The sequence below is a fragment of the Neofelis nebulosa genome, chromosome 2 (assembly GCF_028018385.1).
Source record: "Neofelis nebulosa isolate mNeoNeb1 chromosome 2, mNeoNeb1.pri, whole genome shotgun sequence".
Classification (NCBI taxonomy): domain Eukaryota; kingdom Metazoa; phylum Chordata; class Mammalia; order Carnivora; family Felidae; genus Neofelis; species Neofelis nebulosa.
The window spans coordinates 29,466,074-29,489,018 of NC_080783.1; the positions used below are offsets into that span (position 1 = coordinate 29,466,074).

The 22,945-nt window shown below is 41.2% G+C and overlaps 1 protein-coding gene across 2 annotated transcripts; it reads right to left on the reverse strand.

Moving 5' to 3' along the window:
- Positions 1–5,021: 5,021 nt before the first annotated feature.
- On the reverse strand, positions 5,022–22,851 carry FASTKD2 (FAST kinase domains 2). Of its 2 annotated transcripts, none has more exons than XM_058707514.1 (12): positions 22,717–22,851; positions 21,102–21,922; positions 17,595–17,698; positions 16,795–16,903; positions 16,379–16,502; positions 15,967–16,106; positions 14,664–14,836; positions 10,547–10,710; positions 9,069–9,278; positions 8,585–8,669; positions 6,793–6,907; positions 5,022–5,217 (listed from the first exon to the last, which is right to left on the reverse strand). In XM_058707514.1, exons 2-12 carry the CDS (start codon positions 21,822–21,824, stop codon positions 5,098–5,100), a joined length of 2,067 nt encoding a protein of 688 aa, XP_058563497.1. In that variant the 5' UTR covers positions 21,825–21,922; positions 22,717–22,851; the 3' UTR covers positions 5,022–5,097. The 2 variants fall into 2 exon arrangements, 1 of the variants encoding a protein (XP_058563497.1); XR_009255889.1 differs by lacking the exon at positions 5,022–5,217 and adding an exon at positions 7,657–7,767 and having other exon boundaries at positions 6,809–6,907.
- Between the last annotated feature and the right edge of the window lie 94 nt (positions 22,852–22,945).

Consider the following 22,945-nt stretch of genomic DNA (forward strand, 5'->3'; position numbering starts at 1 on the left):
TACTACTATGCATTATATAAGCTGCTAAGAAAATTTTTTTTTATTTATTTATTTTGAGAGAGAGAGAGGCAGAGTGAGAAGGAGAGAGAATCCCAAGCAGGCTCTGGACTGTCAATGAAGAGCCCAATGAAGGGCTCGAACTCATGAACTGTGAGATTATGATCTGGGCTGAAATCAAGAGTTGGACCCTGAACTGACTGAGCCACCCAGGCACCCCTCAGCTGCATGTTTTAAAAATAGTATTCGGATCCCAATATGGAGTTGGTGTTTGCTTTTCCATTTAATATCATTGTAAACTTTCCCCGTCAAGTAAATTGTAGCACATCCAGATATTTTACAACTATTAAAGTGATGTCTTAGAACAGTGCTTCTCAAATTTTAATGAGTATACATTAACCTGGGATATTGTCAAAATATGGGTTCTGGTTAGTAGGTCTTGAGATGGGTCCCAAGATTCTGCTTTTCTATCAACCTTCCAGATGATGCCAACACCTTGGGTCCATGGACCACACTGAGTAGCAAGAGCTTAGAAAGTATATATATTCCAGTAATGATGAACACACATAATTTTCAATGTCTGGCTCATATGTGGTGAAATATCACATCAATGGAGCGATAAGAATCCTTACACACAATGCAGGAGTAATACAAATATTTATCACGTATATACTCTGTATGCATATAGGCACAAAGATCATTAAAAATCTAATGCTGGTCAATTTCAATCCATATCAATATTTCTAAGACTCTGGATGCATGCACCCAAAGGACATTCCACAGAGACAGAAAGCAGATCAGTGGTTTGCAGGGAACAAAGGGAAAGGCAAAGAAGGAAGAAATTTTTAGGGGTGGTGGATATGTTCACGATCTTGATTGTGGTGATATTTTATATGTAAAATCTGATAAAACTGATCAAATTGTACACTGTAAACATATGCAGTTCATCATCAATTATGCTTCAATAAAGCTATTTCTTTTTTTAAATCCAGGAGGGAAGCCACAAAATGCATTCCACAAAGGTATTTACATTCCTCCAGCAGTATACACAAGTGCGTGCCTCATTACACCTATGGCAGCATTGTAATTCTTAAAAGGGGAAAAAAAAAAAACCACTGCTAATTTGAAAGGCAAACATACCTCATTTGTTTGAATGTGCATGTCTCTGATTAGTAGTCGACTAAAATTTTTTCATGTTGATCAGCTCTTTGCTCATTTTTCTTTTGTTATGTTAGTGTTTCTTACCAACTGACAGGAGCTCTTTCTTTAGCTATCTGTCGAAAATATGTCATCTATATTTCCCCCTAAGCTTGATGTTCACCTTTGTGTATACTTGATGGAATGTAATATAAGTAGACATTTTAAAGAAGCCCAAGAATAAAATCATCATAATAATCATCTTGACACTGCTCCAAATACACACAAAGCTCAGAGTCTGAACACGGAATCAGGTATAAAGAACATGGAAGTCTTTTCTTTTTTTTTTTTTAATTTTTTTTTCAACGTTTTTTATTTATTTTTTTTGGGACAGAGAGAGACAGAGCATGAACGGGGGAGGGGCAGAGAGAGAGGGAGACACAGAATCGGAAACAGGCTCCAGGCTCCGAGCCATCAGCCCAGAGCCTGACGCGGGGCTCGAACTCACGGACCGCGAGATGGTGACCTGGCTGAAGTCGGACGCTTAACCGACTGCGCCACCCAGGCGCCCCCATGGAAGTCTTTTCTAATCACCTAATTTCTTTCATGAGGTGAAAGACTGATTACCACAGACTATATCAGAAGCAAGCCGTCTATATAAACACGTCAATTTCTAACTTTCACATTCATGCTTTGGTTGGTTGTTACAGTAAAATAGGTTGGTTCATCCTTTCTAGAGTGGAGTTAGTGGTACTAAGATACAAAATGTTTTGTGACTTGATCAAGAGCAGTCAGAATTTGAATGTATAAACTCCCACCTTTTATTGAAACCTCTCAGTGTATGAGAAATGAGTCCATGAAATCAAACCGGGGGTGTGTGGTTTGGGTTTTTTCGCTTGTTTTGTTTTGATCAACTGAATACCAGAAAAGGAGAATATGTAAATATCCTCCTGGAATGGGAAGTAAATGTTTCTATCCTGAGAAGACTTATATATTATTACTTAAACGTTTCCCCTTCACCATACCTGGAGTCTCACAAGATTGTTTTTAGACCAAAAACCAATGAAGAGTGCCGACACTGGTAATACCTATTTAAAGAGAAATGCCTTTTTATGTACCACAAAAACTGGCACAGATGCAAGAAAACGACTTCCCCAAAAGGTAATTACAAGTATTCATAAAACTGTCCCATCCTGGGCACCTGGGTGACTCAAGTCAGTTGAGCGTCCAGCTTTGGCTCAGGTCATGATCTCATGGTTTGGGAGCTCAAGCTCCGCATTGGGCTCTCGGCTGTCAGCACAGAGCCCACTTCGGATCCTCTGTCCCCCTCTCTCTCAAAAAAAAAAAAAAATTGTCCAATCCTTTGACTATGAGCCATAATTAAGCCACTAGAAGCAACAGATACACACAAAACATTTAAAGAATGAATTTTAGTTTCTTTAGTCAAAGATTTTCAAACTTCACTCTGAAGCTTATAAGGGTTAAAATCAGGGGCGCCTGGATGGCGCAGTCAGTTGAGCGTCCGACTTCGGCCAGGTCATGATCTCCCAGTCCGTGAGTTCGAGCCCCGCGTCGGGCTCTGGGCTGATGGCTCGGAGCCTGGAGCCTGTTTCCGATTCTGTGTCTCCCTCTCTCTCTGCCCCTCCCCCGTTCATGCTCTGTCTCTCTCTGTCCCAAAAATAAATAAAAAACGTTGAAAAAAAAAATTTTTTTTTTTAAAAATAAATAAAAAAAATCATTTGGCCGAGGCCACAAAGCTAAGTGCCGTGCAATCTGAAGCCAGAATCCAGATCTGCTGAGACCCAAGCTAAAGGGCAGTAGAGGATGAAATGAAGCAGCAGCAATCAATGATGGGGCTTAGACTCCAGGAAAATCAAGTTCCTGGAGCTTTAACCTCCTCATGCATAAAATGAGGTGAGTTAAATGATTGCTAAACTTCCTTTCACCCCGAACCTTTTCTAAATGCTGGATAAGCGGGTAAAACCTCAAGAGTTGCAGTCCTGTGCTGGAACTTTATTGCCACTCCAGGGTTCCTTGACTCTTAAGCCCATGTCACCTCAGGCTCACACTCCAGCCCTGCCCTATGATCTGCATCGCCGTGGCAAATAATCTATCTTCGTTTTAGAGATAAGGAAACAGGGGCCCCAGGAGGATCATAAAGAGAGTCACCATACTGGGAAAGAATACATCTGAATACTTGGCCGGGTCTGGCAGAGAATAAGATGTCCAATAATTGCATGTCTGTGTATTTGGGGTATCTTAGTCCATCCGGGCTGATATTAACAGAATGCCATTACTTGCGTGGTTTATAAACAACAAAAATTCTCAACAGATCTGGAGGCTGAGAAGTCTTGAGATCAAGGCTCTGGCAGACTGTGTCTGGTGGAGGCCCTCTTCCTGGCTCACAGATGGTCATCTTCTGTGTCCTCAAATGGCAGAAGCACCAAGGGAGCTCTCTGGGGTCTCTTTAGGAGGACCAACACCACTCATGAGGGCTCCACCATCATGGATTAATCACCTCCCAATGCTCTACCTCAAACACCATCATGCTTGGGTTAGGTTTCGACGTAAGAATTAGGAGGGATGACAGAAACATCCAGTCTTTTGCATTGGGATAAAATACTTATCAAATTACATGGCACTCGGGTTTCATAAATGAAATTCACTATATCCACAGTGAGTCAAACACTAGGTAGACAGCTATACTGCAAATTTGAACAAATGTTGTTCGTTTTTTGTTTTTTTTTTTTTTTAACATTTATTCATTTTTGAGAAAGAGACAGAGCACAAGCAGGGGTGGGGCAGAGAGACACACACAGAATCTGAAGCAGGCCTTTAAGCTGTCAGCACAGAGCCCGATGAGGGGCTTGAATTCTAGAACTGTGAGATCATGACTCGAGCCAAAGTTGGACACTTAACTGACTGAGCCACCCAGGCGCCCCTTGAACAAATGTTTCAATGAAGGAATAAACAAGAAAAATATGGGGGGGAGTGCACCTCCAGGTGGCTCAGCCGGTTAAGCATCCAACTCTTGATTTCAGCTCAGGTCATGTTCTCACAGTTGTGAGACTGAGCCCGTTGGGCTTCATGCTGGGTGTGCAGCCTGCTTGGGATTCTCTCTCTTCCTCTCTGTCCCTCTCCGGCTCACACTCTCTCTCCGAGGGGAAAAAAAAAAAATAAAAGGAACAAACATAACTGAAAAATAGCCCTCAGCTCGGACTCACAACATAGCTCAGCTATATATTTAATTTAAAAGACTTCCTGAAATGGTGGGGAGAGGGGAAGAAAGGGAAAAGGAACGACCTCAATAATGGCAACAACAGTTACATGTCAGCAACCCACAGCCTAGCAGTTTTAATAAATTTGGACTCGTTGCCATGTCTGTACTGTCTTCGCTGTGCAGTTCTTAGTGTGGCTCACGAGCCACTTCCACCTAGAATGCCTGTTACAAAAGCAGACGCCTGGCCTGCAGGCATCTGTCACATCATTTCTTAAATTCTGTGATTTGAGCACTGGGTCCAATGGCCACGTGGCCAACGATTAAAAACGCAGTCCGTGCCTGAATTCTAGAACAGCGTATACAGTAAGAGTGCAAACATGCAGGTCTCGAACGCAAGGACTGCCCGTGCCACCTTAGCTGCTGCCCTTCACAACTAAGAAGCCAGTGTTCAATGCATCAAAGCTCACGAGCCAAAATAAAACCTCATGAATCTGTCACATATCTGTGCACTGGAGGAAACAGGTTGGGTTGGAAAAGTGATCCCCCTGGAGTTTTCTTAGCACCTTCTAAGATGCCAATAACAACATTTCTCCCACTCTTCAAATTAATTTTAACAGTGAACTGAAGTGATACTTTTTGTTATAGTGACTAGTCAGGTAGATTCCACTGACAACTGAATTGCAGTCTTTATTAAAGTTATTTTACAAATTTACGTCTCCCAATATGAAAAGGCAGCTTCCATTTTAACACGTGCTTTGCAGATTTACATCAGCAGTAGGAAAGGCTTCAGCTGAATAGAGTTCAGTCTTCAAAAACGTGACTACATCCTTCATCTGCAGTCTTTCTATCTCCCAGTTATGGACCTTACCAAAGAAAGGAGAAAATGATCAGTTTGCAAGAAGACAACAGGCAAAATAAAAGCTAGTTTCGAGATCCAAGCATATCAACATAATATCAAGCCAACTGCTCTTCAAAAGCAAGTGCTGGGGCGCCTGGGTGGCTCGGTCCATTGAGAGTCCAACTTCGGCTCAGGTCATGATCTCACAGCTCGTGAGTTCAAGCCCCGTGTCAGGCACTGTGCTGACAGCTCAGAGCCTGGAGCCTGCTTCGGATTCTGTGTCTCCCTCTCTCTCTGCCCCTAACCCACTCGCATTCTGTCTCTGTCTCTCTCAAAAATAAATAAAAACAGGGCGCCTGGGTGGCGCAGTCGGTTAAGCGTCCGACTTCAGCCAGGTCACGATCTCGCGGTCCGTGAGTTCGAGCCCCGCGTCAGGCTCTGGGCTGATGGCTCGGAGCCTGGAGCCTGTTTCCGATTCTGTGTCTCCCTCTCTCTCTGCCCCTCCCCCGTTCATGCTCTGTCTCTCTCTGTCCCAAAAATAAATAAAAATAAATAAAAACATTAACAAGAAAAAATTTTAAAGCAAGTGCTATCTTATGATTACTCATATTTTAAAGGGTTAGTAAGAGAATGTGCTAGGTAGGGTTGAAGAAACCTCTATCAGTGAAAATTCTAAAAAGTTTAAAGGTCTCTGGGGCACGTGGGTGGCCCAAATGGTTAAGCATCCAACTCTGGATTTAGGCTCAAGTCATGATCTCATGGTTTGTGGGGTAGAGCCCCATGTCGGGGGCCCTGCTTGGGATTGTCGGTCTCCCTCTCTCTCTGCACCCCCCTCTCAAAACTAAATAAACATTTAAAAAACTAAGGTCCTCTAAAGGGTGGAAAAATCCCTTTCTTGGGATAATCTTCCTTAGAATACATACAATATCCCTTATGGGGAAAAAGCTTAAACAGTAGCCCATTAAGAGAAATGTGGCATCTTAACCTCAGTAATATACATGTAATCCATTTTTGGATAGGAAAGTATCATAATGTAAATGTGAATGTTTACATTTCACATAATATGCAGGACCAGATGAGTGGCAATTAGACAGATCCCAACGCTAACATATATATAAACTCATTCACAAGGTTCTTGCTCCATACAGAGACATCTGGAAAGGCTGGTCACGCAAAGCTGTGGAGTTGGAATCAAGATGAGATGTGAGCTCCCCTCTTACAAGCACCTAGCTTTTCCTGGAGACATACTTCCTACAGTAGCCTCACACCAGCCCATGAAAACAAAGCTTAAATTCTCATCTTTCCTTCCCTTACGGAACTCTGGGAAATGAATATGATATCATGGGTCTTAAATAAGAAATTCTTCCTCTTACCAAAAAGGATTAAAGTTGACCAAATGTAGCATTTATAAAACTCCTAGTAAATGACAGCTATCAGCTGAGTAAAAACCAAATCACGTACAGAAATGTTCTTTTCCAAAGAATTACTGCAATACTGCTGACGATTCCCCTAGAGTCCTTGTGACCACCCTCAACCACAACATCCCCAGCAGAACAGACATCAGTCACTGAAGAGTATCTCGTGTGCATTTTCTTCTTACCAAGATTACATGAAAACCCATTACTTTCAAATGCCGCATTTTCATAGCAAGGAATCCTCTGGGGTGGGTTAAATCCAAACAGTAAGTAGATCTAGGAACACACAGCACAGCTACTCTGAAAACAAAAATGCACAAAAGGAGACCCGTTATTAATGAGACTGCACGTACAATCTGCTGTGCTCCTGTTCTTTGCAGATTTCATGGCTGAGCTCTCTGCCAACCATAGGCCTCACCATTCCCCACTGCCCCTCCCGCCCTCCACCTCCTTGTTACTCGGCCTTTACAAACACTCCAGTACATGAAGGCTGCTTTAGAAACCAAAAGCTTGCAATAATGCTTTACACAGCTATCCCTCAACCACCTTCAAGGATGGCTACATTCTTGATGAGGAAAATATCCAGATAGGAAAGCATTTCAAGGCTTTCCTGTGCAGTGTTCAATCTCTGACCCGAATATAATTATTTATGCTACTAGAAGTACTGATGTAGAAAAACGAAATGGCAAATGATCTCCTTGTATACACATGGTCCAGAGAGAGCAGCATCTGAAAACCAGAGAGACCAAATACAAAACAGGAAACGCTAAGAGAAAGGCCAAACTGTTAAAAAGATAAAATCTGTATGTGTAACAAAATATGGAAGGCATAATTTGTTTTTTCATTGTTCTTGGCCTTTTGGAAAGATTAAGTTGGCTGGGGGGAAAATAAGACATTTGTATCCTTTCTCTCTTCTGTTATACTTTGGCTGTTATCTGAGATAACATAAGAGAAATTTTATCTTTTAAAGGAATGCTCACATTCCTTACTTCTCCTCAGGACTTTAGGCTGAAAGCTTGTACATTTATTAGGCCAGAAAAATGGAGTACCTGAAAAAGAACAATTAGCTTTCACAGAGGTCACAGAGAAAGCTATTCCTTCAGGGGAGATGGGTGACAGTACAGGGAAGATCACAGTGAAACAGATGGACAAGGAACAAGCTAGATGGATGCAGAAAAGGGTAAAGTTAAAGAGTCGTATGAGAATGGAGAGGGATGAGCAGGTTAAGAGTTTGAACGCCTACAGATCTGTTTCTATACCTCTCCCTACGTGCATGTCCTATAAAGCAATCGAGAGACAGGTTCCTTGGGGTCGGGATCCACATCTGCCTCTACTTCGCGCACCCCGCAGGGCCTAGCAGAGCCTTTGTACGAAGGCTGACCGAACACGGGGTGTCGCAACATGACCGGAAGCACCTGCTTCACTGGCTCGGCAGGACATCCTCTGGGGCACAGTATCACAATTCTCCAGACACACGGTTTGTAGTATGCGAGTCAAGGAAACGGCTTATGATTAACTTCAATACGGTCTGACCCATACACAATACAACTTCATTAAAAAGCTAAAGTTTCTCTACCTTTGGAAAGATCCTGGTGGTAGAACAAAATATTTACTGGGTATTTAATTTTCGTAGATGCCTTCATTTTTTATGATGACTATTACACTATCTTGTCAAAAGTTTATACTGCACTGATAGTTTCAATTATGTTGACATTGTTTTATTGTAGTATTCAGCTTTAAAACCTGATTTTTAAAGACTTCCTATTAAAAAAAAAAACACACACACTGCCTATTTAACAGCTCAACTCCAGTCCACTGTCTTTAATCAATGTCCACATTTACACCTAAGGAGATTAATGGATGAGAAGTCTCTTGGTACATTATAAGTTCTACACAAATATAAGGTCTTAGTATTGTTACTGCTACTTATTATGAAGTCTTTGAGAATTAAGATTTAAATGAACATATGCAAGCAACCTTTGAATATCTGCAGAAGTTACCGCATCCATATGGGAAAATGGAAGCACTTGACTCCTGTTAATATCCATTCTGACTTCAAAATCTGAAAGAAAAGAATTAATTTTTCAAACATTGCTCAAAGTGATTTTCTGTTTCAAAATGTATGCTACCACTACTAATAACGATAACAGCATCAGACAAAAACTATGTCGAGCTTACCACGTGCCAGACTCTAGTCTGGATTTCACACGTATAATCTCATTTATTCACCACAGGAACCCTAGGAGGTGGGCACCACGTTTACTGCCGCTTCACGGACAAGGGGCCGGGGGCTGGGGAGGGCCCGAAAACGCAGCACGAGTACTCACAGAGCAAGAGCCCAAATCAGGCAGCCCAGTCTGGGGCCAATGCCGCACTAACCTGCTGTGGAAAACCCATCTTTGTCCAAAATAAAGGAAAATAAATAAAATACGATAGAGGAAAATGTCATAAAGCCCCATACCGATATGGTAATTATGTGGCAACTGTACATTTCTTAAGAAGTATCCTTCTCCCAGGAGGCTACTTAGTGCGTCTGCCACCTTCGCGTTTGGAGATAGCGGTGTGGAAGGCAGCGGTGGCAGCGCTAAGTCTACGGCCTTGGGACAAGAAGTGTCAAGTTTTAGGCAAGCGGCCAAAATACGAAGCTTGTGAACATTCCTCTCTATGTCACCTAAAAAAAAGAGAAAGAAAATCTAGAGTTAAGAAAAAATATTTAGTTACCAAAAAACACTAGTGCCACAGTTAAGACATTCTATTCACGTACGTATGTTTCTGATTATTTGTTTCCTATCGAGAGGAGTCTTCGTGTCTCCCTAGTTCCCAGAGTCTAGATCAGTGCCCATATCAGTTCAGTCTAGATCAGTTCCCAGTGTCTAGATCAGTATTTGATGACCTCTTACAGTTTAAAATCTCTCTCAAGGTGATTTAGTCTAAACTCTTCACTGAGTGATGAGGGAATGCCCAGGAATGTTCAAGTGCCTCATGATTACCCAAAGGCAAAGTCGGGACTAGAATCCAGGTTTCCTGGGTTCAAGGCTGCTTCCCCCACAGTAACCGCTTAAAAAAAATCAGCACGTGGCATTCCTCCTTCACAATTCAACTTCAGAATTTCCTAACATTGTTTTTTCAAAGAATTTAAACTTCTCTGTTGTCAGACACATGATCAAATTTTGTACATCCGGCCAGATATTGCTTTTCTTTGCTTAATATAAAAGACCAAAAGTCAACAATTAATTTCGTTTCAAGAGTAAATAAATTCACTACTTTGGGAACTATTTGATTGCTTGACCTAGGGGGTGTATCCTCATTGTAGGCCACAAGTGACAAAGTGTTTAGAGCTGCAGAAGCTGACTGAACTTGGCTTCAAAGGTGACACGTAAGGATTAGGAATTACAAACATCTCTGATCAAGGCATAGAGAACACCTTGAACACTCGGCCTTTGTACAGGTGCAGACAGTGTAAATAAAAGGAACAACGGGGGCGCCTGGGTGGCTCAGTCGGTTGAGCGTCCGACTTCAGCTCAGGTCACGATCTCGCGGTCCGTGAGTTCGAGCCCCGCGTCGGGCTCTGGGGCTGATGGCTCAGAGCCTGGAGCCTGCTTCCGATTCTGTGTCTCCCTGTCTCTCTGCCCCTTCCCTGCTCATGCTCTGTCTCTCTCTGTCTCAAAAATAAATTAAAAAATTAAAAAATTTAAAAAAACATTAAGAAAAAATTTTTTAAAAAAAGGAACAATGATGACATGTTTCTTATCCTTGCCTTCTGTATCTGGGATCTGTCATTAAAGGAGGCTGGTTTGCTGGTTTAAAGCATCGGCCTTCAACTTCATCATTTGTGGTGCTGTCCTCAGTAGCATCTGCTCCACCTATGACCCCGTTCGGAATCACAAGGCAGCCAGGGTATTGCCTTATTTTAGTCACCATTGTACACCGACGCCATACCTGATGTCAGCAGCTCATTGATGATGTCCTTTTGGAGAAGCTGATTAATAAGAGCCAGGGGGAAATGGTTCATCAAGCAAAATGAAGACACAGCTTTCAAGAGGTTTTCAGAAGAGATGTGGTGAAGGTAACCAGTCAGAGAACGAGCCATAGCTTCCTGGAACCTTCAGGGGAACAAAGAAAAGTCAGCTTTCAAACATGAACAGAACACAAGGTCATGGTGAGGCGAGTTAGGTGCCAGAGAACTGATGGCTTTAAGGAGTCCAAAGAAAGGAAGTAAGAAAATCAGACTGGCAGGAAGTATTCACATGTCCCTCAGGTCAGGTGGCTACCTCATAATAAATATAGATTCTCAATAAATGCTAGTGAACTACTGTCATATGTCTTATACAGAGCAAATACTTCATAGGCTTTAACTCATTTAATCACTACTAAAGCTTTATGGGGTAGGTATTCTTATTATCCTCTTAAAAAAAGACAAGTAAAAGGTTCATTGAGGTTGAAGAACTTGTCCAAGAAAAAACAGCCAGGAAGTAGCAGAGACAGTGTTGGAACCCAAGTTGTCAGGCTCCAGAGCCTTTTAACCATGATACTGGATTTGTATAATGAGTATGTCTGTAAGGCCTGAAACACCACTGTAGATTCTCCAGCTATCAATATTCTGAGTTAAAAGTAAAAGAACTGCAAGCCTAATCCTACCACCCAGAACCAGTGTTATACAGTGTAACAAAGCAGTTAAACATGCATGAAGAGAGGAAAGAGCACGGTAGGTGAGGTCACTTGCCCAGGGTGACACTGGTGATAAACAGCACAGGCAGGTTCTGAACCCAGGTCAGTCAGAATCTTAGACAGCAGCTATCTATCATTATGGGACATGCAAAGTATTGAGATAGCACACAGCAAAGTAAGTAGATAGAGCTTTGGGGATAAAGAGAATTTCAACAAGTGGAAAAGACAGGAGAAGGGAAGATCATTTGAAACTGAGCAAAGAAATGGAGCCCTGAAAGTGCGTGCTATCTGTGCTATTGTAAGGAGCTGGTGGGGCCACGGTGCAGAGCGAAGGCAAGCGCGCCCGTGAACGAGCCCTTTGCACAGTGAGCCTGTAGAGGAAAAAGTCTCAGATCAGCTGGTAGGTCCCAGGGGCAGCAGGAGGGGGTGAGGGAGACAGTGGAGGCCAGGGCAGGCTGAGCAGGACTGTGGGAGTTACAATGGGATGGGAAGAAGGGGAAAGATCCCAGAGAAGGCAGTGAGGCGAGAAAGGGCGGGCTGCAGATGACCGCTTCTGGAGCCTGGGTGCTGATCACCTCTCGAATCTTCTCATCCCATTCCTGCCGTTCCTCGTGTTTTAGCAGCACCCAACTACGCGTCCTTGCCTGCACATGCTCTGCTGTTTCTTTCCTCCCAGACTGAATATGGAGTCCTTTCTGCTCAGAATCTTCCTTCCTGCTTATCTTCCTATGGTTACCTCCTACTGCTCCATCTTCTAAGATCTGCTTAGGAACCACCTCTCCAGGCAGCACTGCTTGGCATTCATCCTGAACTTCCAGGTCACCAGGCTGGCTAGTGTCCTGGCACAGTCTTCCTCTATTGCCATTTATCCTGCATAAAATTCTCTCACTCCAATTTCTATGCTGTATTCAATTGCCAAAATCTACCTTACCCATTACATAGAATCCTGGCAAAAAAGGATTGTGTCTTGGGGCGCCTGGCTGGCTCGGTGGGAAGGGCACGGGACCCTTGATCTTATGGTTATGAGTTCAAGTCCCACGTTGCATATAGAGATTACTTAAAAATAAAATCTTAAAAAAAAAAAAAAGGATGTGTCTCATTCATCTTTGTCCTAAGTAGCCACGTGCTCAGTATACGTTTTCTGACTAAATAAACAAATTTAGATGAGGAAGACATGAGGAAGAGAAGGTTAGCAGAAAAGAATCAAGAATAATGAGTTAAAAACTCACCCTGTTGGGTGCATTAAACATGTAGTTTTTCACGTGTTAATCAGACCTCAATAAAGTGGTTTAAAACATCACTTCACATAGTATTTAGTAAACAGTAAATAACTGCTGGAGGAGGAAGAGGAAGGGGGGAGAAGAGGAGGAAGAAAAGAAAGAAAAAGAAGAGGAAGAAGATACATGGTGACCACATGCAAACCACAGAAGTCCTGGAGTCCAGAGGCACACTAAGGACCAGAGATGCAAATCTGGGATTATTTACAGGGTGGTAAGTACAGATCAAGAAGAAACTAAAGGACTGAAAGGACAGCTTAACCGTTACAATGTTTTCTTCCTTGGGTTTCAAACCCAGGAACATATTCTGGATTTAACACACCCTGTCTCCCAGAGGCCATCACATAAACAAAATGATTAACGTACAACATGTGGATATACAATACACTCAGCCAAATCTTCTACCGCTCTCTTCCAGTCAACTTATTTCCCAAATGCTCTGAGCTGGCCTGCTTTTAAAATCTTGCCACTACAGCCTAAGACCCCAGCATCCTTTCTCTCTCTTCCGGAGAGTGTTCATTTGGTACCTACCATTTACTGCCTTCCTCTGGATATCCAGCCCTGTCTCCTTAAGCGGGGTAGAAGAACAGGGAACACAATGTAACAATTTCGACCAAGTTGTCTCTTGCAATGCTTACAATAGGCTGAAAAACTCCCTAACCACCCAGTGCTTTTTCTCCTAATACCATGGAATCTGTGCAGCTGTTTCTGGAGTTTTAATTATCACTGCTTGACGGTATTTGTCAAGAAAGTGCAGGAGGTACATGGGAGCCAGCCTCAAAGACAAGCGTGGGAGTAGAGAAAGACCAAATTTGGGGGTACTTTTAAACCTTTATTAGATGCCTATTCAGTGCCAGGTCTTGTGCTCAGTTCAGAATAACAAGAACCTGGGCCTCACTCTAGAGAGCTTTCCAACTGAGAAGCAGAGACAGGCTTATTGATAAGTGATTACAACTCTGTGTCAGGGCTCCACCGGAGATTCATAGATATGACAAGCACAAGGGCTCTGATGGGGACAAGTAGGGAAGGCATGGGAAATGCAGCACAGACTGAGTTTTTCAGTACGATGGAGGGTATAGTGGGCAGCTGCTTTTCAGTGGGCCAAGGATTCTTGGGTTACGTGCTCCAAAGCGACGGGCATGTGACCCAAACCCAGTCAACCACACTTGCTGTTTTAGAAATTTGAATCCTGAGGGAAAACCACAGGGACAGAAAGCAGCTGCAGTCAAGTAAGTTACCTGATGGCAAAGTGATGGCCTGTGACTCTTGCCACTGAGACCCTCAGAACTGCCCTAGTTTATTCCTGCCAGCCTGTGACCTACGCTGTAAGTTTTTTTTGTAATCTAACAATTACTATGTGCCGGGCACTGCTTTAAGAACCTAACACAGGTTAACTCATTTAATCCTCATAACAACCCAATGTGATTAGAAATAATTCTTACTTCTGATCCCCATTTTAATAGATGATGAAACTGAGGCACAGACAAGTAACTTGCTGACAGTTAAGTAGCTAACAAATGGCAGAGCTGAGATTCAAACCTAAGCAGACTCCGGAGTCTGGGCTTTTAATCACTCTTCTAGCAAGTGACATTTTATATGCATTTTGGGTTTCAGTGAATCCGATCTGATCTAGAAAGGGAGAAAAGATGTTCTGGGTGGAAAGCAGAGGTATGAAAGAGCCCAGCACGTCTGAGGAGCTGCTGTATTTAACAGAAGTGCATGGTTGTGGTTAAAAATGAAAATTATAGAAAGCAGTAGTCTGGGACCAATTGAATAGTCAGAGTGAAAATTGAACTATGAACTCAGGAGCTGAGGCAATAAGCTGGGAGAGTTTGAAATGAAGACTCCTATGCTGAATTAACAAATATGTCATAATGAACAAAGAAACAAGCAAGGCAAAAAAGAAAAAAGAACAGCAAAAATAAAATAAAATAAAGTTCTGTTTAACTTCTCAAATAAAGTATACTAATGTTTTATTTGTTGATATAGATAATGACCATGGATCTGTTCACTTGTAACAATCCATTAAGATTATGATAATATGTAATCTTCTCTTGAAGTATGTTATGCAGCAATAAACAAATTAAAAAAAAAAAAAAACAAGTACATACTCTTGGGTCTGGCATTTGTAGAAGTGATTGAGAGAAGAATACACGTGAAGAATAGAGATAATGCTTTTCATGTTTAGAGAAGCAGGATCATCTATCACTTTTTTCATGAACAAGTCCATCAAATCAGTATGTCGGAAGCCAAGGTCTTCAAGTAAAATGAGGAGAAAGAGAACCTTTAAAAGAGTGAATTGAGGAAAAACTTTTAATAATTATAGTATGCTACCAGTAATTGTTTTAGATCTCAAAAAATTTAAACAGCAATAGAACTGTCTGAAGAGAATATTCTCCACAAAGAAACAGTTCTCTCTTCCTCACGAAATCTGTTCCAGTAATTCTTGAATCAGATATTAATACTATCTTTTTATAAGCTGAGAACCAGAGCATACAATGGTTTCCATATTTCTAAATCATTTCCTATAGGTTTTTCATACAACAGATACGAAAACTACTTTAAATACACCTTTTCTGAGGTTTTTCAAAATGACCGAATCATTTTGAACTATTCCCTCTTCCAAACCCAGACACTTCCTACATCCAAAAGGAAGAGAACATGTAAGAGAGAACTCAAAAATTTCTCTATTCCACATTGAGCTGTACAAATGAGAACAGAGATGAAATACTATGATTAAATTAAAATTTCCAGTCCACTTCTCATTTCCCTCTTGGAACTTCTCACAATTAGTGCTTCTCTTTCCAAAGACAATTTCCATGGCAATCTCAATATATACTTTACCCTCAAGGTAAAGTGAATCTAGTGATCTAACGCAATTACCACTGCTTCGTCACAAAAAGAAATTTTTACCAGCTGCTTCTAGATATTTATATTGCTAACACAGCCCCCAAATTTAAAGGTTCTTACTCTGGAGGAAACAAGACAACTTTCCATAAATAGAAAATAGGCATGATCATTAAGTTATGGCATTTTATTCTTCCAAATGCATAAGCCTGTCACATTACCCATTTTTATTATTCTAAATCTAAAAAAGTAAAAGCAGAAACAGAAATAATCCTAATTATCCAGAGTACCACACAACTGGTTTTTTTTGAAAAACAAATAGAAGAGCAAACTTTGGACAATATAATTTTTATTTCAGAAAGATAGTCAAAAGATTGAATAGTATATTAACAGGTAACTCCTAGACATAAATGATAAGGAGCTGATTTTTCAAAAGTAAATCCAACATTGGAATATTTTGCTCTTTTAACTGCTATAAAGCTGAGAGAGAAAAACTCAGAATGGGAAATGAATTGATACGCTTCTCCCAAGTTTCTGAGGCTTATTCTAAACTGCTAACAAACTTACTTGTTTTAACTTCCAGATGTCAATAGTTGTAGCCACATAATCTGCTATTCCCTTAAAAAGATCTAAATTACGGTATCGGAGGTCTCTGCAAGCCTGCAGTATGTTGATCAATACTTTAAAAGGACACCCATGGATATTACCTTTAAGAATGAGTTAAATAAACAAACAAAAATTACCACATGGCTTTGAACGTAACATCCAAGATACTCTACACTCGATACTTTTGTTTCTTTAGAAAAAAAAAAAAATAGCACTGTACTTTGTAAAAAACAAAGGCAAAAATAAAATTCAGATCTAATCATATCATCAGATAGTGTCTGTATAACAGCAAAGATCTTAAGACAAACAAAACAAATACAGTCCTCAACAGTAGGTCAGATGCTAAGAATCATGAAAGAAAAATTCCTCTTACCTATGACCATCTTACTGCATTCATTCAGAAGTGTAATAGAGCGGTGATTCATGGCAGCTAAAGCCTCAAACATGTGCTGGCTATTCAAATCGGAAAACCTGTCTAATTCTCTCAAGGCTTTCATCTAAAGAAAACAAACTTTAATTTATAACTTGTGGCAAAGTAAAGTAAATTTATCTTTAAGTAAAAAGGATAAAGTTTGAGCAGAATGACTCAAATAGATACACAGGTTAAACACATATATTTGTATATACAAAAAATATAAATCTGCATCTATTATTTCACTTTAGCAAAGTTATAACCCAAAAGCACAACAATGTCCTCCTAAAAAACTGACTTCAGGAACTGATAGCAGGTCGTAAGAAATTTTTTTTTTTTCAAATCCTGCCACTAGAGGAAATCCAAAATGTGTTTACCTCCAGTTTCCTTTTAAGAGCAATTGGTGCGTCTTTTCCAACACATTTCATCACAGCTTGTAATGTGAAGACACGTTCAATTTTCCAGACTTGCTGATCGGCTAGTATCCTGTAATTATACACAATAAACACCACAATTCTAGTATCTGAAAACCAAAGTTATCTTAGAAGTCATTTGGTCCTGCTCCTAATTCTAGGCAGGGAAGATGAAGCCCATAAAAATAATGTGCCTTCCCATGGGGGAGTGTAAGTAGTTAAAGATGCAGGGCCAGCCCAGCACTGTCCTCTCACATTATTCTGCTACCATTATGAATAAACAAATCACATCAGGAGATTATAATAAGACATCCCAATGCACAGTCAATGAAAAAGGAAACTAACTACTATCCTCACAGACCTATGGCAACAGATCAGTTGCAGCAATTTTATAAGTTATAAAACTCAAGCCCCTTTTCAGGCCAAGTCAGCGACACGTAACCTCCCCATGGTGCCCAAATGACCGTGATGAGCGGAACACATGTCAATTCTCCCCCAGCCCACATCAGTACTGTGTTTTAAGATCAATTTAGAATTCACTATTACCCACACTTTTTTTTTATGGTAGACCCTAAAAGAAGTATTATTTCTAGCTTTTCCTGATCCAGAGTCAGGATTTGAAGTTTACTAAGGTACTGAAGACTATACTACAACAAAGTCTCCCCCCACCCAAAAAAGGCAGGTCAGCTTTCCTCTTGGTTTTGGATTGGAGATATAAAAGGGATAGAGAATGCCACATGAAGAAAGCGTAAGACAGGACTCACCGCACTCCTGCTCGAAGAACATCCACATTCTTGCATGGCTCCATTGCCTCTAAAACAGTTGACAAAACTGAAAGACATTTCTCATCACACTCATTGATACGTTCCTATTGAAATATAATTACAAGAACACTGCAGATGATAAGCCCAGAGCAGACGATCTCACCAAAGCAAAACTGCTGAACTGATGCTTTCAATTATATGACTAAGTATCAAACCAATAATTCATAGCCAGCCCACAAGAAACAACATCTTTGGGAAATGAAATGTATTATGTAGTGAATTTCCCAAATAACCAACACACGCTTTTGTGCACCAACACTTTTTACATTCATCATTACCACTGAAAATCCATTTGGTACTGATCATATTCAGAAGCTTCTGAAGTAACTTTTATCTAACATTATTTTGACTTCTTCTTAGGACTCAAGTTCAGCATGAAGACAACAAATGCGGTAACGTAAGAGCTACTGAGGTATACACGGTAACATGTCCATCCCCAAAGAAACTCAGATAGCTGTTCTCTTACAATTTCTCTCTGTCCTTTCCCAGTTATCATATTGTAGCTTCGGTTGTGAATCTTCTGGTCCACATCTGCTATCACATTTTACCACTGGGTCCCAAGGGGGGCTCCAGGCCCCCAGCTCCGTCTCTCAGATCTCCTGGATTAGGGTACTAATCTAGATTCTAGAAATGGCGGTGGGCATAATTCGGAAAGTTAATAGTGACAACAAAGTGTATCTAGTACTCTACAACTTAATCACAACCGGTTCATACACCTCACAAAAGTAGTTGTGAACACATGTGAGAAAACTTGGGCTGCAAGAGGTATGCTCTTCTGCTAAAATGGCATGACCAACAAGGCACAAAGTCTTAGGTTAGAACCAGGTAATGAGAAGAAATGGAGAAGGCCGAAAGAAAAAGAAAGGTCTCATTCCCATGGGAGGGTTTCCATATCAATTTGCAACATTCCATCATTATCCGCTGTGAAAGGAAAGACCAAGTGACTGAAGGACAAATTCAGCAATGACATACTGAGCTTTCATCTCCAGCCAAACTGTCTTTACAACATTCCAACAGGTCAGCAAGACGCAACTGTACCAAAAGATATACTGACTCCAAATATCCACTGCTCATACCTCACCAATGCAGAGGCTAAGCTGATGGGGATACTTGCCCAAAATCCAGTAAGAGCATTGCTAACCAGGTGGTGACTAACTGGAATCACTTTTAAATACCTGTGCAGAGAACACAGTCTACCAAATAAACAGAATAAAGGCATATTCTGTGGTTTAAGCACACACACACACAAATCAAAATTCATTATTAATGAAGGATGGATGGAAATCAGAGTAACATAAAAAGTTAAAGTTAAATACAGTTATATGCCTATGAGCTTAATTCTTCAACTCTATAATAGGAAGGACTACACGTGAGATCATCCTCAAGAAATTTAAAAAGTATTGGGACACCTGAGTGGCTCAGTCGGTTAAGTGTCTGACTTCCGCTCAGGTCATGATCTCACAGTCTGTGGGTTCGAGCTCCACATCAGGTTCTGTGCTGACAGCTCAGAGCCTGGAGCCTGCTTCGGATTCTGTGTCTCCCTCTCTCTCTGCCCCTCCCCTGCTCATGCTCTGTCTCGGTCTCTGTCTCTCTCTCTCTCAAAAATAAATAAACGTTAAAAAAATTAAATAAAAAAGAAATTTAAAAATTATTTAACCCTGATCATTGAGTTTAAAAGACGAGATGTCCACCCTTAAAAGGCACACAATTAGCTGAATGGGCTATCATTTCATCATCACATCTGGTGGTGTTTCCACTCATACAGTGATCTAGAATATAAATTTGAACATGTTGACACTTTGCTTAAAATACTTCATGGATCCCCACTGCCTATAGGATAACTCCAAACTCCTGGACCCAGACATAAAAGGCTCTTCATGATTGAGCTCCGCCCCCCTTTCCAGTCTCGGTCTGGCCTCTATACGCATAACCCCTCCTCCTTGACCACAATTACACAATTTCCTCCGTACTACCTCAAACACACAACCCCAATATTCTATACTTCAGCACCACTGAACTACTTCCAGCTCCCCCAAACCTGCCAAACTTCTCTTCTGAATAGGCAATCTTCTCTGCTTCAAATACCATCCCTTTCACTATCAATCTCTCACAAGCTGCTGCTCGTTCAACTTAGATATCATCTCCTACTGGGCTTGAATCCTTGTTCTACTATGAACTAGGTATTTGCTAATTTACTCAGCAAATCAAGACCTACAAAGAGTGACATTCACAGAAAGGTAACTTCGGCCAGGTTATTTAACCTCTCTAAGCCTCAATTTACTAATCATTAGTAAGATGATAGCATCTATTTAAAAAAAAAATTTTAATGTTTATTGATTTTTGAGAGACAAAGCGTGAGTGGGGGAGGAGCAGAGAGAGAGGGAGACACAGAATCCAAAGTAGGCGCCAGGCTCTGAGCCGTCAGCACAGAGCCTGACGTGGGGCTTGAACCCACGAATCGTGAGATCGTGACCCGAGCCGAAGTCTGGCGCTTAACCCACTGACTCACCCAGGCGCCCCAGTAGTACATATTTTAAAGGCTACACTGAGGATTATATGAGACAATTCTGTTTTCAAATTTGTACGTGTGTCTCTGCCTCAAACACTAACCCTGTATCCTCCTCCCCTGTCTCTTCTTCCCATCATGAAAGCCATCTCCTGACTAAGCTGTTAAGTCTGTTACACACTCTTACAAGACTATAGTTTTCCTTCATTGCACTTAAAGCTCCATGCGGCCGTTATTTTGTTCATAATTATATCCCCTTGCACTCAGCACAGTGCCTATAATTTAGTAAATGTACGAGTTATTAAACGAATGTTGGTTATTTTTATAATTGCCTACAAAATATTTGTCTTCCCTTCCCTTTCCCTTTCCATAGGGAAAACAGGAATGAGGTCTCCTAAATCTCTCTCTCTAGTAGCAACTGCAGTAACTGATACACTATTGATACGAAATAAATGTTAATTGTATGAATAAATGAATCCACTAGCTGGCTGACTTTAGCCAAGTTGTTTAACATCATCAACTCTGTTTTTTCATCTGCAAAACTGAGGTAAACATCGACCTTGCAGGGCTATTGAGAGGATTAATTAAACTAGGAAAAAGTGCAGGTACTCAACAAATATTAGTTCTCCCCTCTTCCCTTCTCTCCTGCCTTCCACTAACCAACATTTCCTTGTATGTTTTGTATCTCTCCTCATTTTAGTCCTCACTATTGGTTAACTCTGGAGAAGAAAAAACGGCACAAGCTTTCATAAATGTCCATAGCAAAAGGAAGGAAAGGCCCAGTCAACTTAAGGTTTCTAAATCACATATATGCAAAAACAAATATAAACTACCATTCCACTGATAATCTCTTCCAAGGAGGATACTTCTCTATTTCCCCTCAGTCTTTCAAAGTATGCCATGTCGAGAAAAACGATATTTAAGTCGCCTTTTGATTTTACCTGGACCACTCTCAGCAAAGTCTGTACCAGCAGACTGTTCTGAGGAATTCCCAGCTTCACTACAGCATGAAGACTGAACAGCAGGTGGTCACAGTGCATGATCTTGGCTTCTCTCATCACTTGTTCACACAGTTGGCTAAATGCAGGGTGGTTAAACATCAGTTGTTTCTCAATGCGTTTCTGGTCATCAGACATCCTTTTGGCAATGGTCCACATTGCTGAAATATAGTTACTACTGGGGAAAGTAGATGCTTCTGAAAATGTATCTAACACATCACTCAGAGAACTACACTCCCGAGACAGTTTTCTATAGTTGACAGGGGTTGGTTTTGTTTCCTTGGTGAGAACATCTTCATTGGAGGCCTCGTGATGAAAATTTATCTTCAGTCCCTCGTCAGAGAAAAGAGAGTGTTTTGAATCAAAGGAGAGTCTTCTAGGACAAAGCACTCTGCTAACTGTAAGGACTGTTTCAGTGCTTACGCCCTTTGTTTGAAAGTCGTCTCTTGATTTAAAAATTAAGGCATCCTGAAAAAGGTACCTAATAGATGACTGCACTCTATTGCCAAAGTCACTTAAGAGAAGGTTTCTTAGATTTGAATTGTATGAAAAAACAATTCTGGGTCTGGAAAATCCCAAAGGATACTGCCTCATAGTTCTGCTTGTTGGAACGAAAGTACTGAATTGTCTGAGGTTCCATAAAAAGGAACTTGCTCTGTTCATCATTTTGCTATCCACTCAAACACTTTCAACTCGCTTTAAAGTAGTCTATGTAACACAAATGCCACTTCTATGAGTGAAAGAGAAGACACGCCGTTGTTTTCCTGTGGGGGAAAGGGTTATAAAAGGAATACAAATCAAAGCAAAACTTTTACTTAAAGAAACGAAATGAATTTAACAGAGACTAAAGTGAGAACCTATGTAGACATTAAAGATTAAAACGGTAAAAGTGCTTTACCAACATGGGCTTCCTCCACATCCACCAATGTGTACACTGTCTCAGAGAAGCCAGGTTACTTTGGAAGTAGTCATCGTATAAATGAGTTTTAAAAATAAATAAGTAGAGTGGGGTTTCTGGTGGAAAGTGTTCCCACAAAGTTTCCTTTTAAGAAAGGAATTTTATGTTACCGTTGCCTGGAGAGATCTTCAATGAGAAAGTTTTAACGTTGGCGGATACTTTTTTTTTTTTTAATGAAATTTATTGTCAAATTGGTTTCCATACAACACCCAGTGCTCATCCCAACTGGTGCCCTCCTCAATGCCCATCACCCACTTTCCCCTCCCTCCTACCCCCCATGACGGATACTTTTCAACATGAAGATTTAGCAACTGCCAAACCCGGACTTGTAAGAATAGGGACTGGGACAAGTAGAACCGCTGAGGAAAGGAAGCAATAAACCAAAGTGACGCTTGCATGCGGCCTGCGCTTAGGAGATAAATACATGAGCCAGTATCACCAGATCTCAGAAAATGTTAGGAGCCAGTGCTGAGCCACCCAATATTAACCCACCTCCCTAAACTTAATGCCCGAGCAACTCCTGAGACTTTTCTCCAAAAAGCAAGAAGTCTATGGTACAGGGCTGCCAACTGTTCCCGCCTATGCTCGTCGCCCACTCACCTGAGGTCAGAACCCCGTGGTTCTATACAGGCGCAGCCATGACAGCTTCCCCGCGAGCTGCGCGTATCGCGAGGTTTTACGGATCCCTCATAGGTCAAAAAGCTTCCGTTCGCGGTAGTTGGCGAGGTTAACTTCCTGAGAAGAAAGCCTACCTAAGAGAATGACTAGTTTTCTTGGGCTTAGGGATGGGGACAGGGGAGAGCATAAGGCTTTTAAATACAATGTGTGA

Coding starts and splice junctions, on each gene's coding strand:
- FASTKD2 (XM_058707514.1), bottom strand. CDS start 21,824: ATGATGAACAGAGCAAGTTCCTTTTTATGGAACCTCAGACAATTCAGT. Junction 14,837..15,966: donor ACATCTGGAAGTTAAAACAA/GTAAGTTTGTTA, acceptor ACTCTTTTAAAG/GTTCTCTTTCTCCTCATTTT. Junction 9,279..10,546: donor CAATGAGCTGCTGACATCAG/GTATGGCGTCGG, acceptor TCTTTTTTTTAG/GTGACATAGAGAGGAATGTT.